This window comes from Pipistrellus hanaki (assembly GCF_964339955.1).
Source record: "Pipistrellus hanaki genome assembly, chromosome: 21".
NCBI lineage: Eukaryota > Metazoa > Chordata > Mammalia > Chiroptera > Vespertilionidae > Pipistrellus > Pipistrellus hanaki.
Window position 1 is genome coordinate 844,889 of NC_140523.1, and position 15,000 is coordinate 859,888.

Sequence of the window (15,000 nt, forward strand, 5' to 3'; positions counted from 1 at the left end):
GGAGACGGGAGTGAGGCCGACACACAGGACAGACAGACAGACAGACACACACACACACACACACACACACGCACAATCACCAAAACACCCCACAGTAAAACTATGTTTCCTTCCAGTTTAGATCTTTTTCTAAACTCCACCTGGAAGGATTCTTCTCTCTCTCTCTCTCTCTCTCTCTCTCTCTCTCCTTCCCTTCCTCTCTCTCTAAAAATCCATGGAAAAATATCCTCGGGTGAGGAGTTAAAACAAAAACAAAAAACAACAACCCCAAACTCAAAATGATATGTCACCGTCATTTCCAAAGCATGTCAGCCTCCAAGGGGTTGTTGTTATTATTATGATTAAAATACTTAAAACACATTTTCATTGATTTTCAGAGAGAGAGAGAGAAAGGGAGAGAGATAGGAACACCTGTGAGAGAGAAGTATCACGGATCGGCTGCCTCCTGCACGCCCCCACACTGGGGATCGAACCCCCAACCCAGGCCTGTGCCCCGACCGGGAATCGAACCCTGACCTCCTGGTTCCTAGGTCGACGCTCCACCCCTGAGCCATGCCGGCCGGGACTAATGTTTAGAATCGAAGTGAGAACCCCCAGATCCATTTTATCATAAACAATTCACCCCCATCACAGCCACCCACATCCTCCTGGGCTCCCCCGGGACACACACACACACACACACACACACGCACGCACACATACACACACACGCACACACACACACACGCACACACACGCACACACACGCACACACACATACACAAACACACGCGCACACACACACACACACACACACACACACATACATGCGTGGCGGGTTCGGCCAGCCCCGTCCTTACCGTCGTGCGTGTCCATGGCGCGCTCCGGACTCACGGCTGACCCCGCCGGCCCCACACACCAGTACATGCTGGGCGGTCGGCCCGACATGCCAGCCATCCGCCCTCGGGGCGGCCGCTCCCCCAGGTCCGCGCTGGCCGTGGTCACCGCAGCGGCTGCCCGGGGCGGGGCCGGGGGCGCGGACGCTCGGTCATGGCTGAGCCGATGGCCGCCTCGCTCTGGGGGTAAAAAGAAAACCATCATGAAATCAGAACGCTTTTCTTTTTTTTTTAAAAAAAACACACATTTATTTATTATTATTATTTAGTTTTTGTTTAATCATCACCTGAGGATATCTTTTTAAAAATATAAATATATTTTATTGATTTTTTTACAGAGAGGAAGAGAGAGGGATAGAGAGTCGGAAACATGGATGAGAGAGAATCATCGACCAGCTGCCTCTTGCACACCCCCCCACTGGGGAGGTGCCCGCAACCCTGGTACATGCCCTTGACCGGAATGAAACCTGGGACCTTTCAGTCCACAGCCTGACGCTCATATATCCACTGAGCCACACCGGTTTTGGCGCTCTCTCTCTCTCTCTCTCTCTCTCTCTCTCTCTCTCTCTCTCTCTCTCTCATATTCTTATTTATTTAGAGAGAACCATCTGTTGTCCCACTTATTTATGCTTTCATTGGTTGCTTTTTCTTTTTTTAAAAAAATATATTTTATCGATTTTTTTTTTTACAGAGAGGAAGGGAGAGAGATAGAGTGAGAAACATCGATGAGAGAGAAACATCCATCAGCTGCCTCCTGCACACACCTCCCACCGGGGATGGGCCCGCCACCAAGGCACATGCCCTTGACCAGAATCGAACCTGGGACCCTTCTGTCCGCAGGCTGATGCTCTAGCCACTGAGCCACACCAGTTTCGGCCTGAGGCTAACTCTCCATTGATGCACAGAGAGAGTAGAGGGCAGGGGGAGAGACACAGCGAGAGAAACCTTGATGTGAGAGAGACACATCGATGGGTTCCCTCCTGCACCCACACCCCCGACCAGGGCCGGGAAGCCCCGGACCGGAATTGAACCCGGGACCCTTCAGTCCGCAGGCCGACACTCTACCCACTGAGCCAAACCGGCTAGGCCAGGGGCCGGCCCACAGAGCCAAATACCAACAGGACAACGGCAGACATTGCTTTGGAGAGCCGCATGGTTTAGACATCAACGTCTTCCGACGCCACTTCTTCCGCACAGACGTGCCCAGGCCCGTGGCGTGTTGCGGGAGAGCCACACGCCAGGGGCCGGAGAGCCGCATGTGGCTCGCGGGCCGCGGTGTGCCGGCCACGTGACCTCACCTGCTACAAATCCCACCATTTCCAAACCCCCAAATACCGGCGGACGGTCCCCCTTCTGAAAAGAGAAGTGTCCTCCCTCCGACGTGTTGGAGTTTTTTTTAATTTTTTTTTTTTGTGTGTGTGTGTGTGCGACTTCTTTAACCTTTAGAATATTTCAGGCCGCCCTCACCCAGCACACTCTGTTCCTCTTTCCATTTTCAGTTTCCTTCTGAAACCCGCTCTGCCAGGGGAGGCTGTGCGCCCCGGAGGGTCTCTGTTTTGGCCGAGGCGCTGAGGCAGATGTTTTAAAAGTTGGTCGAGCGGGGACCCAGGCCACCGGCCGTGGCTGGAAAGGACACGGTTTTCTCATCCTTCTGGGACGGACACCCTCAGGAGGGCGTCCGGGGGGTTTTCCTGCCCAAATCACAGGTTCTAAAACCACCCCACGTTTCTCTGGCCAACGCGCCCCGAGGAAGAAACCCGAATACGTCATGAAAGAGGGACGCGAAAAAGGAAGCTGAGCCCTGGCCGGTGTGGCTCCGTGGATAGAGCGCCGGGGTGAGGTCTGAAGGGTCCCCGGTTCGATTCCCCGTCTCAGGGCCCAGGCCCGGGTTGCGGGCTCCATCCCCAGGAGGGGGCGTGCAGGAGGCAGCCGATCCATGATTTCTCCCCCTTCCTCTCTGAAATCAATACATTATTTAAAAAAAAAAAATCAGTTGCAAGACGCTCGGAAGTGAAGCATGTGACAAATGCTCATGTCACCCAGATTTAAAAAAAAAAAAATATATATATATATATAGTTTTAAAAATTTATATTAAAAAAAAAAAGGAAAAGAAAAAAGAGTTGAATAGATGGAGGGAGTCTGCAAACAAGGTACATGCCCTTGACCGGAATCGAACCTGGGACCCATCAGTCCTCAGGCAGACACTCTACCCACTGAGCAACACTGGCTAGGGCTGATTTTCCTATTTATATTATTAATTTTAAAAAAAATTGATTTCAGAGAGAGAGAGAGAGAGAGAGAGAGGGAGAGAGAGAGAGAGAGAGAAACATCCATGATGAGAGAATCATGGACCGGCTGCCTCCTGCACAGCCCCTCCTGGGGGTCGAACTCACAGCCCGGAGCCTGGGCCCTGACCGGGAACCCAACCCTGACCTCCTGGCTCACAGCTCAACGCTCAGCCCCGGAGCCCTGGCGGTTTCTGTGTTCCTGCTTCTTATCAGTTGTTATTTTTCGACAGTTTGTATGAACTCCAGGGCTATGTTTTCGATTTCATGAGCAAAGGGCAGTCCGGTCACAAAAGGCACCAGGTGCTACCACAGCCCCACACGGTGCCTGTCCCCCCCACCCCATCTTGTCCGGGGCACCCTGAGGAAGAGGGGGGCACGCTGAGAAAGGGGGGCGAACGCGGGGAGCAGGGTATTGGGGGCGAGGCACCTGCCTGGGGACGGGCTGGTGAGAACAATAAATAAATCTGAGAACGGGCGGGCTGCTCTGGCCACAGAGATCCCCTCATCCCCAGTCACCCTCTCACCCCCACACCGAGGGGTCCCCCAATTCTCCACCACTCTCTCTCTCTGACACCTGCACCCTAACCTGCCCCCCCTCCCCGCCCGGACAGCACCCACCTCCCCGGGGAAGGCGGCTGGCACAGTCCCCCTAGAGAGGGCTGTCTTTGGGGACCAGAGGCGCCCGCTTGGGCACAGAGGAGGCCTTGGACTTTGGGGGTGCAGGTGCGCGGGGCCCTCCTGCATCACCAGGCCGCCCCGTGGGGCGAGAGGGACTCCTAGAGGGGTCCCCTGGCCACACGCAGGCGCTTACATGCACGTGCACACGCGCGCTCACACCCACACTCACTCCGTGCATGTGCACACTCACACTCACAAGCACACGCAGGCACTCACACGCACATGCACACGCGCGCCCACATTCACTCGTGCACGCTCACACTTAGACTCACACGCACACGCGCGCTCACACTCCAAGCACACGCGGGCACCCACACTCACATGCACACGCGCGCCCACACGCACTCCGTGCACGCTGACACTTACACACACATGCACACGCGCGCTCACACTCCAAGCACACGCGGGCACCCACACTCACATGCACACGCGCGCCCACACGCACTCCATGCACGTGCACGCTCACACGCACATGCACACGCAGGCACCCACACGCACACGCACACGCGCGCCCACACGCACACTCACACGCACACGCGCGCACCCGGGGCCGCGCTCCAGGCGGAAGGCAGGCTTTTGCGCCAAAAGCTGTGTTTTCTGCTCCGGCTCCCGCCTCGGCTCCCCCCGTGGGCACCGTCCCGCGCGCGCCCGGGGCTGCGGGGCTGCGCTCCGGGGCCCCGCACGCCGGCGCCCCCCTCCGGGCCGCCGGGGCTCGGGGTGGGGGGTGGGGGGATCGGAGTGGAGGTTTGGGGGGACCGGGGGGGCTGGATCGCCCCGCGCCCTCGGCGGCCCCCGGAGCGCGGGCCGGAGCCGCGGGGCCCGGCTGCACGCGGAGCGGCCGGAGGGCGCGGGGCGCTTACCTGCGGCTGCGGGGCCGGGCGCCAGGGCGGGCGGACGGGCGGACGGGCGGACGGCGGGCGGCGGGCGGCGGGCGGGGACCCGCGGCCCCCCGCCCCCCGCGCTCCGGCCGCGCGGCAGGCACTTCCTCAATCCGGAGCCCGGGAGGCGGCGCCGGGGCCGGGAGTGGCCGCCGGCCCATCCGGAACCCGCGCCGGCCCGGGGGGCCCGCCCCGCGCCCGTCCGCGCCGGGAATGCGCCCGCTTCACCGCGGGCTGTGCCAATGGCACTCTGGGGTGGATGGCTGCATTTTTATCTTTTTAAAAAATATATATATATTTTATTGTTTTGTTTTTTTACAGAGAGGAAGGGAGAGGGAGAGAGAGCTAGAAACATCGATGAGAGACATCGACCAGCTGCCTCCTGCACACAACCAAGGTCCATGCATGCCCTTGACCGGAATCGAACCCGGGACCCTTGAGTCCGCAGGCCGATGCTCTATCCACGGAGCCAAACCGGTTTCGGCAGAATATGTTCTTTTAAAAAAAAATAATGATTTATGGATTAAGGTATTACATCTGTGTCCTCATCCCATTAACCCCCTCCACACCCTTATGCCCTCCCCCCCGGTGTTCACTCCCACTGGTGGGGCTAGAAGGATGCCCACCACACCACCGAGACTGTTATGCGAACGCACGTCCTAAAGACGCACGTTCGCGCCCCGGGTGGGCATCCCCATTGGCTCCAGGAGCCCCCAGGGTAGGGGGTGGGGGGTAAGAGAAGCCAGCCGGGGGGCAGGGGAGGGGACACATGGTGAGGGTGTCCACCCTGGCATTCCCTCGGGGCATCCCCAAGATGTAGCGCCCCCACCCTCAGGGCCTTGGCACAGAAGCTGGGCATCCCCGTGGTCCCCTCCCCAGGTCCCTTCTCCCCCTCCAGCCCCGTAGGACCTCGCCCACACCCCCTTTCCCCTCCTGGCGGGCAAGGGGACCAGGGGAGGGGGGAGTCAGCTTGGCTCCGCTCCCAAGAGGCTGCCCCTCCAGCTCTCTTCCAGCCTCGGGGCGCCCCCCGCAGAAGGAGGGGTGCAACTCTGCCATCGCGCCCCACCGCGGCCCTCATTCCGGCTGGCAAGCGGATAAGCCACCGGCACCAGCAATAGGCGATAGGGTTTCCGGGGGGCAGAGTCCCCCAGGGGGCGGGGCGGGGCAGGGCAGGGCGTGGCGGCCGCGGGGCGGAGGGAGCCCCCCCACATCCCTCCCCCGCCACCACCCCGGGGCGGCGCCTTCTGCGCGCGCCGCTGCGCCACCTAGCGGCGCCGCGAGGAAGCGCACGCCAGTGCAGGGCCTGGGCAGACAGGAGCAGACGCGGCCACTGAGGATGGGGAGCAACCCAACATTCATTCATTCATTCATTCATTCATTCACTCACTCAATCATTCTTAATTATTTATTTAATGTTATTTAATGCGTTAACGTGTCCATCTGTTTACCCATCTATCCATCTCTATAGTAATCATATGTTTTTAAATTGATTTTAGAGAGGAAGGGAGAGGGAGAGAGAGACACACACATGAATGATGAGAGGGAGGACCATGGAACAGCTGCCCCCTGCACTCCCCCTATTTGCACCGAGGGCCTAAGAAAGAGAAAGATCAGCCCTCACATAAAGTGGATCTGGTCCTTAAAAAACAACAACACATGCCCTAGCTGGTTTGGTTCAGTGGATGGAGCGTCGGCCTGCGGACGGAAGGGTCCCAGGTTGATTCCGGTCAAGGGCATGTGCCTCGGTTGCGGGCACATATCTCCAGTAGGAGGTGTGCAGGAGGCAGCTGGTCGATGTTTCTCTCTCACCGATGTTTCTAACTCCCTCTCGCTCTCCCTTCCTCTCTGTAAAAAATAAAAATAAAAAATAAAATAAAATAAAATAAAAAAACCAAACAAAATGACACATGACATCTCTCAAATATCCAACTGTATTTTATTGTTGTTGCGGGTGAATAACACAGTCTGCAGTGAGGGTCAGAATTCCCAGATCAATAGATTTTTTTCTTCTTCTTCCCCTTTTACCACAGGAATAAACCTTCGGAAGAATGAAATCGAAGCCTCGATAGATTTCCATTTCTACATACAGTATATTACAGAAGGTTAAATATACCACCTCTGCGTACTTACAACTGTAAAAAGATACATTCACTCTATCCATTATAAATAAAAGGTCCCGTTTCATAGGAAAGGCATTACGATTGTACAGCGGCAGAGGGAGAACCCTCTAACCGCATTCCTACCAAGGTTAGTGTCTATCATGAAGGTAAAATCCTGAAAATTCAGTGTATGAGTTAGGTCCTGATTTCACACAAGGTACCGACAGTGTTAAATGGTAAAGAACTAACCGGTGCTGAGGAGGCAGTGGATGGTGGATTACATATTTCAGAAAAAAGAAAAAAAAAAAAAAAAAAAAAAAAAGATGACCCCGGCCCAGCCAGTGTGGCTCAGTAGTGAGTGCCCACCTAGGAACCAGAAGGTCACGGTTCTATTCCCCATCAGGGCACAGGCCCGGCTTAACCCTCGATCCCCAGGAGGGGGCGTGCAGGAGGCAGCCGATCCATGGTTCTCTCTCATCCTTGATGTTTCTGTTCCTTTCTCTCCCTCACCCTTCCTCTCTGAAAATCAATGGAAAAAAAATATCCTCCCAGGAGGATTAAAAAAAAAAAAATTTAAAAAGAAAGAAAAAGCCGAAACCGGTTTGGCTCAGTGGCTAGAGCGTCGGTCTGCGGACTGAAAGGTCCCGGGTTCGATTCCGGGCAAGGGCATGGACCTTGGTTGTGGGCACATCCCCGGTAGGGGGTGTTTGCAAGAGGCAGCGGATCAATGCTTCTCTCTCATCGATGTTTCTCCCTCTCTCTCCCTCTCCCTTCGTCTCTGTAAAAAAAAAAAAAAAAAAAAAAAAATCAATAAAATATATTTAAAAAGAAAGAAAAGCTCCACAGCGCCACCTCCAGGCAGAACTGCAGTTGTACCGCCCCGTCTACTGGTCCTGGGACAGGAAGGAGGAGGAGTGGGATGTCTGTCCCCATTGGGGGAGGTCAGGGTCCAGGAGGAGGAGGGCCGGGGGTCGGCGAGGTCGGTCGCCAGGGCAGGCGTGATGGACGGGCCACATTCAGACGTCAGAGGGAAGAGCCCGCCCCCCTCAGGAGTCCTTGTCGTCCAGTTTGATGGTGACCGTCTTCACCTCGGTGTATTCCGACAGGGCGTACTCACCTCTGCGGCCGAGAGAGAGGGAGAGAGAGAGAGAGAGAGAGAGAGAGAGAGAGAGGGAGAGAGAGATAAGCGTGTAAAATTCGAGAGTCCCTCAGTCCACCCATAGCAACCGAGTTCTTTCTTTTATATATATATTTTTTTATTTTTATTTTACTTATTTTTAAAAAATATATTTTATTGATTTCTTACAGAGAGGAAGGGAGAGGGACAGAGAGTCAGAAACGTCGATGAGAGAGGAGCATCGATCAACTGCCTCCTGCACTCCCCCTACTGGGGATGTGCCCGCAACCAAGGTACATGCCCCTTGACCAGAATCGAACCTGGGACCCTTCCGTCTGCAGGCCGATGCTCTATCCACTGAGCCAAACTGGTTTCGGCTTAAATCAATATTTTTATTGATTTCAGAGAGCAGAAGGGCAAGGGAGAGAGAGAGAGAGAGAGAGAAACATCCATGATGAGAGAGGATCATGGACCCGCTGCCTCCTGCACGCCCCCTCCTGGGGATCCAGCCTGCAACCCCGGGCGTGGACCCTGACCTGGAGCCAGCTCTTTGGGGTGAGCTCGGCTTTTTTGAGGTGATGCTCAGCAGTTAAAGCATCGGCCCCCAGACGGAAGGGTCCCGGGTTCGATTTCTAGTCAAGGGCACGTACCTGGGTTGCAAGCTCGATCCCCGGCCCTGGTGAGGGTACGTGCAGGAGGCAACCCACCGATGCGCCTTCTCTCACATCGATGTTTCTCTCTGTCTCTCCTCCTCCCTTCTACTCTCTCTCTCTCTCTCTCTCAAAAAAAAAACAAACCCATAGGGGAGTGGGGAATCAGTGGGAAAATATCCCTGGGTGAGGATGGATAGGAAAACAAAATGAAAGATAAACTGGAAAAGGACCTGGAAGGGAGAGAAATTACAGGCTTCTCCGTAAGGCCGGCGGAGGCACAGGCCCTGCGGGCCCGTGGGTGGGCGGCACCCTGCCAGCCCAGCCGGGGCGGCGGGCCGGGGAAAACCGCGGAATTCACTGAGCCGCCTGCCAGCGGGGAACGGGGAACTCCTGGCGACGAGGAGACATTCGCGGGAGACAGCGGGGCCCGAGTCCAGGCTCCTGGTGAGGGAGGGCCGGGGACTTAATCAAAAGCCCCGGGAGCCGGGACCGGTTTAGCTCAATGGATAGAGCGTCGGCTTGGGGACTGAAGGGACCCGGGTTCGATTCCGGTCAAGGGCATGTACCTTGGTTGCGGGCATATCCCCAGTACAGGGTGTGCAAGAGGCAGCTGATCGATGACTCTCTCTCATCCATGTTTCTAACTCTCTATCTCTCTCCCTTCCTCTCTGTACAAAATCAATAAAATATATTTTAAAACACACACACACACACACACACACAAAAAAAAAAAACACACAAAAGCCTCGGGAGATACAGGGCAAAGGCCAAAGACACAGACAGCCCGCCCGCCGGCGGGGTCGGGGTGGGGCACTTACAGTTCTCGGCCGTTCCCCGACATTTTGAAGCCGCCGAACGGAGCCTGGGCGTAGATGGCGTTGTAGCAGTTGATCCTGGCGAGAGAGAGAGAGAGAGGGTGACGAAGCCCACCGTGACCCGAGGGGACCCGCCTGCGGGTTTTAACCACGGAGCCCGCGCGCATTCAACGCCTGCCTTCTGTGCCTCCCAGCGGAAACGGAGGTTTGAATATTCCCAGCATAAAGCTTTCCACTCCCCCCCCTCCCCCAACAATTCAGGAAATGAATAAATATTAAAATAATAAATAAATAAATAAAAATATTTCAGAGGATGCTGTGTGACCCCGGGCAGGTCACTGCACCTCTCTGAGCCTGCATGCCCTCAGGAATGAACTGAGACGGTAATGGTACCCATTTCACAGACGGCGGTCGAGAGGATCCAGCAAAGTAAAGACAGTGCGTGGCCCCTAATGGACGACTGCGATTCCATGCATTGTGAAGCCAGCCAGCCAGCCAGCCAGCCAGCTGCCCGGGACCCCAAAACACCCCTCTGATTCCCCCCCCAACACTCACCAGACGGTGCCAGACTCCAAGGCGGACGCCAGCTTCAGGGCTTTGTCCAAGTTTTTCGTGAACACGGCCGCGGTGAGCCCGTACTCCAGGCTGTTGGCTCTGCGGATCACCTCCTCCAGCGTCTTGAACTTCAGGATCGGCTGCACCGGCCCAAAGATCTGGAGATCGATGGCAGGGGTGGCGGTGAGCGCCCGGGCCCAGCCGGCCGGGGGGTGTGGCTCAGGGGTGGAGTGCCCAACTGTGAACCAGGAGGTCACGGTTCCATTCCGGGTCAGGGCACAGGCCCATGTTGTACCCTCGATCTCCAGGAGGGGGCGTGCAGGAGGCAGCCAATCCATGATTCTCTCTCATCATCGTCATCATTGATGCTCCTCTCTCTCTCTCTCTCTCTCTCTCTCTCTCTCTCTCTCCACTCCTTCCTTCCTCTCTGAAATAAATAAAAAGCACCCCTCCCACGATATCGGGGGTCGCTGAGCCCCGGAGACGACCCCCCCCCCACCCAGCAGTGCCTCCCCTCGGCTCAGCCCCAGGCCCCGCACCTCCTCCCGGGCGATCCGCATGGTGTCCGTGACCTCCGAGAAGACGGTGGGCTTGATGAACAGGCCCCGGTCCTCCATGGCCGCGCCCCCGCACTCCAGCTTGGCCCCCTCCTTCTTGCCGCTCTCGATGAGCGCGAGGATTTTGTCGAACTGGCTTTGGTCGATCTGTAAAAGCACAACGGGGAGAAGAGAGCCAGGCTGTTTGGGCGTCCCAGGTGGAGCCACACACGTGCCCCGGGTAAACACGGGGTGCCCATGCGTGGAAATTCGCAGGGAGGCCCGCTTTCAGCATGCATGGGCGGGCCCGGCTGCCCGCCTCAATGTTTACCCAGGCCCGGGCCGGCCTGCGTCACCCGTGAGAACGCCATGCAGGATGTGCCCGCTAACGAGGCCGTAAAACCCTGTGGCTAATGTCACATTCACCCCGTCCTTGGCTGCCCCAATCGGGCCCCGCCCCGCAGCTCTCCGCCCTGGGATTCTGTGGTTTCTTATTTATTTTATTTTATTTTTTTAAATATATATATTTTTATTGATTCTTCACAGAGAGGAAGGGAGAGGGATAGGGAGTTAGAAACATCGAGGAGAGAGAACCATCGACCAGCCGCCTCCTGCAAACCCCCCCCCCTCCTCCCCGCACTGGGGATGTGCCCGCAACCAAGGCACATGCCCTTGACTGGAATCGAACCCGGGACCCTTCGGTCCGCAGGCCGACGCTCTATCCACTGAGCCACACCGGTTAGGGCTCTTTTTATTTTTATTTTTTTTATATATTTATTTATTTATTTTAAATATGTTTGTATCGACCTCAGAGAGGAAGGGAGCGAAAAGAGAGAAACATCCATGATGAGAGACAATCATGGGCCGGCTGCCCCCTTGCAGGCTTCCTACTGGGGATGCAGCCCGCACCCCGGGCCTGTGCCCTGAGCGGGAACCGAACCCTGACCTCCTGGTTCCTAGGCGGATGCTCACCCCTGAGCCACGCCGGCCGGGCTGTGGTGCCTTCACGTATAAAGCTTTAATGCACGAAGCCCCTTCGGCGGGAGGGCCCCTCCGCGCCCCTCAGCCCCCCGCGGGCCCGGCCCCGGCCCCGAGCGGCCGTCAGTCACCTGGGGCCCGTGCTCCGTGCTGGCGTCGAAGGGGTCGCCGACGGGCCGCGTCCGGGCCCGCTCCACGCTGCGCCGCACGAACTCGGGGTACACCGGCTCCTCCACGAACACGCGGGCGGCGGCCGTGCAGCACTGGCCTTGGTTGAAGAAGATGCCCTGGTGGGCGCACTCCACGGCCAGGTCCACTGGGGGCGGGCGGGAGGGGGAGGGGGGAGAGGAAGCAGTGAAATGGTCAGGGCGGGCCCGGCCCGGCCACAGCGCCGCCCGCACACGGAACAGGCTCCTGGGCGCTCCCGGGGGTCCCAAAGGCCCGGAGGACGGGCCATGAGGGGTCCGAGGAGGGGGGTGTGCGGGGCTGGAGCGTCCGTGTGTGCACAGAGCCACACAGCAACGGCACAGCGCTCTCGACGTGTTTTAAACAGAAACGTCTTCCAACGCCGCTTCTTCAACACACAGGCGCGCCCGGGCCGTGGTGCTTGGTGGAAGAGCCGCCCTCCAGGGGCCACAGAGCCGCAGGTGGCTCGAGAGCCGCCGTTTGCCGACCACCGGTGTAGGTGAGCAGGGCCGAAGGTGGAAAAGCACCCCACGTGTGTGTGTGTGCATGTGTGCACATGTCTATGTGTGTGTGCCTGTGTGTGCCCGTGTGTGCATGTGTGTCTGTGTGTGCCTGTGTGAGTGTGTGCGCATTCGTGTGCATGTGCGTGTGTGTGTGTATGTGTGTGCCTGTGTGTGTGTGTCTGTGTATGCCTGTGTGTGCGCACCTATGGGATTGCCTGTGTGTGTGTGTGTGCCTGTGTGTGCGTGCCTATGGGATTGCCTATGTGTGTGTGCATGTGCGTGTGCGTGCGTGTGCGTGTGCCTGTGGTGTGTGTGTCTATGTGAGCCTGTGTGTGCGTGTGTGCGTGTGTGTGTGTGTGTGTGAGGGAGGGTGTGTGGTGTGTGTGTGCCTGTTTGCGTGTGCTCCTCGGTGCTGAGCGGCCGGGAGGCCGGCAGACCCCCGCCCCCTCGCACAGCGCAGGGCGGGAGACTCACGGTCGGCGTCGGCGCACACGATGCAGGGGTTCTTCCCGCCCAGCTCCAGCGTCACCCTCTTCAGGTTGCTCCGGGACGCGGCCTCCCGCACCAGCTTGCCCACCTTCGGGGGGCGGGGGGACACAGAGACAGGACACAGGCCGGGGGCCGGGCTGAGCGTGGCCGGGGCCGGGCGTGGCCGAGCCCAGCGCCCCGGAGGCCGGCCTGAGGAAGCCGGGGCCTCTCTGCCCCCGCCCCCCGCTGTCCCCCGCACCGGCCGGGTTCGACGGCCCCGGGTCCCCGGCCCCCCCTCCGCCGCGGCCCGGGTCCCCGCCGGGGGCTACCTCGATGGAGCCGGTGAAGGCGATCTTGCTGATCCGCGGGTGGGCGGACATGGCGGCCCCCACGGTGGGCCCGAATCCGGGCACGATGTTCACCACGCCCGGGGGGAAGCCCACCTGGAGGACAGCAGAGGGAGGGCACTGAGGACCGGGCGGGGCCTGCGGGAGGGTCCTGGCTGGGGACGGCCCCGGCAGAGGGGACACCCATCCAGCCTCGGACTCCGCACCCCAGCGGCCAGGGGCTGGGAGGAGGTGCATGTGCACCTTGTTTCCCCCTAAAAAGGCCTCTGAGCAGAGAGAGCGGTGGCCTGCCCGGCCGGTGCGGCTCAGTGGATAGAGCGTCGACCTGTCAACCAGGAGGTCATGGTTTGGTTCCAGGTCAGGGCGCAGGCCCGGGATGGCGGGCTCCATCCCCACTAGAGGGCGCGCGGGAGGCAGCCGATCCAAGGTTCCCTCTCCTCATGGGTGTTTGTCTCTCTCTCCCTCCCTCTCCCTTCTTCTCTGAGAGAAGGGGAGGAGCAGAATGGATTCTGGCTGGTCAGTGACCCCAGGCAGGAGGGAGAGCCAACGGGCTCTGGCCAAGTGAAACAGGCCTCACCCCTTCCCACGCACGGCCAAGCTCGGCCGGGCAGTTTTTTGTTTTTTAAAAAAATATATTTTTATTGCTTTTTTTTTTACAGAGAGGAAGAGAGAGGGATAGAGTTAGAAACATCGATGAGATGCCGAAACCGGTTTGGCTCAGTGGATAGAGCGTCGGCCTGCGGACTGAAAGGTCCCGGGTTCGATTCCCGGTCAAGGGCATGCCCCCCCTTGGTTGCGGGCACATCCCCAGGTGGGGGTGTGCAAGAGGCAGCTGATCGATGTCTCTCTCTCATCGATGTTTCTAACTCTCTATCCCTCTCTCTTCTTCTCTGTAAAAAAAATCAATAAAATATATTTATAGAAAAGAAAAAAAGAAAGAGAAAAGAAACATCGATGAGAGAGAAACATCCATCAGCTGCCTCCTGCACACCCCCCCCCCCCCACTGGGGATGTGCCCCCAACCAAGGCACATGCCCTTGACCGGGATCGAACCCGGGACCCTTGAGTCCGCAGGCCGACGCTCTACCCACTGAGCCACACACACCGGTTTCGGTGCGGCCGGGCAGCAGCTGTATCTCGCGCCGGTGGCCTGCTCCCTGGGAGCGGGGATGCCACCGCGAACCCGTCCTGTGTTCCTTCCGGACGCCTCACCTCTTGGATCAGGGAGCCCAGGTGGAGGGCGGTGAGGGGCGACTGTTCGGCCGGCTTGACGACGATGGTGTTGCCGCAGCAGAGCGCTGGCGCCAGCTTCCACACCAGCATCATCAGGGGGAAGTTCCACTGCAGCAGGGCACAGGGGGGGACCCGGGTCACAGAGGGCACTTGCTCTGGGGCGTAGCGGGTAACGTAGGAGTTCGCAACGACCAGCGTTGCATCCCGTCGCGGTGCTTGCTCCCTACGCGCATTCCGGGAGGGGGTGGCTGACAGTTATTTCTGGCGGGAGGGATTCCGCCGTGCGTGCACTGCCTCCTCCCCGTTCACGTACAGGACCTCAGCGCCTTCAAAGGCTCTGAGAAAGTCCCGCAGGAGTTTGCGCGATCGATCCCCAGGGTGGGTGGGGCGTGCAGGAGGCAGCCCATCAGCGATTCTCTCTGGTCATGGGTGCTTCCCCCTCTCTCTCTCTCCCTCTCCCTTCCTTCTCTGAAATCAAGAGAAATATATTTTAAAGACACAACCGCAACAACAGCAACAACACCGCCCAGAAACAGAAGGCCTTGGTTCTCACGGGCCCCTGGGAGCAGCGGGAGGAAACCCTGTACTCACAGGAATGATGGCCCCACACACGCCGATGGGCTCATGCCGGGTGAAGCACACAACGTTGTCATCTGCACGAGAGGGGGCGCGGGGGAGGGGAAGACACGTGAATCCGGACGGAGAATCTCAAGGAGGGCCCTGGCCGGTGTGGCTCTGCGGATAGAGCGTCGGCCTGCAGACCGAAGGGCCCCGGGTTCGATTCCGGTCA

At 58.3% G+C, this 15,000-nt stretch overlaps 2 protein-coding genes across 2 annotated transcripts in view; both read right to left on the reverse strand.

The window, feature by feature from the left end:
• Positions 1-4,805, reverse strand: part of LRRK1 (leucine rich repeat kinase 1) — a 47,625-nt gene extending 42,820 nt beyond the window's left edge. The window contains 2 exon segments of the mRNA XM_084869004.1: positions 840-1,055; positions 4,703-4,805. Of these exon segments, the coding sequence (XP_084725130.1) occupies positions 840-936 (97 nt within the window). The 5' untranslated portion in view covers positions 937-1,055; positions 4,703-4,805.
• A 1,830-nt stretch (positions 4,806-6,635) lies between these two features.
• ALDH1A3 (aldehyde dehydrogenase 1 family member A3) overlaps positions 6,636-15,000 on the reverse strand; it is a 16,553-nt gene continuing 8,188 nt past the window's right edge. The window contains exons 5-13 of the mRNA XM_084869187.1: positions 14,802-14,863; positions 14,190-14,318; positions 12,960-13,073; positions 12,637-12,739; positions 11,605-11,789; positions 10,499-10,663; positions 9,960-10,117; positions 9,408-9,482; positions 6,636-7,938 (exon numbers count right to left, since the gene is read on the reverse strand). Of these exons, the coding sequence (XP_084725313.1) occupies positions 7,866-7,938; positions 9,408-9,482; positions 9,960-10,117; positions 10,499-10,663; positions 11,605-11,789; positions 12,637-12,739; positions 12,960-13,073; positions 14,190-14,318; positions 14,802-14,863 (1,064 nt within the window). The 3' untranslated portion in view covers positions 6,636-7,865. The remainder of the gene's footprint in view (positions 7,939-9,407; positions 9,483-9,959; positions 10,118-10,498; positions 10,664-11,604; positions 11,790-12,636; positions 12,740-12,959; positions 13,074-14,189; positions 14,319-14,801; positions 14,864-15,000) is intronic.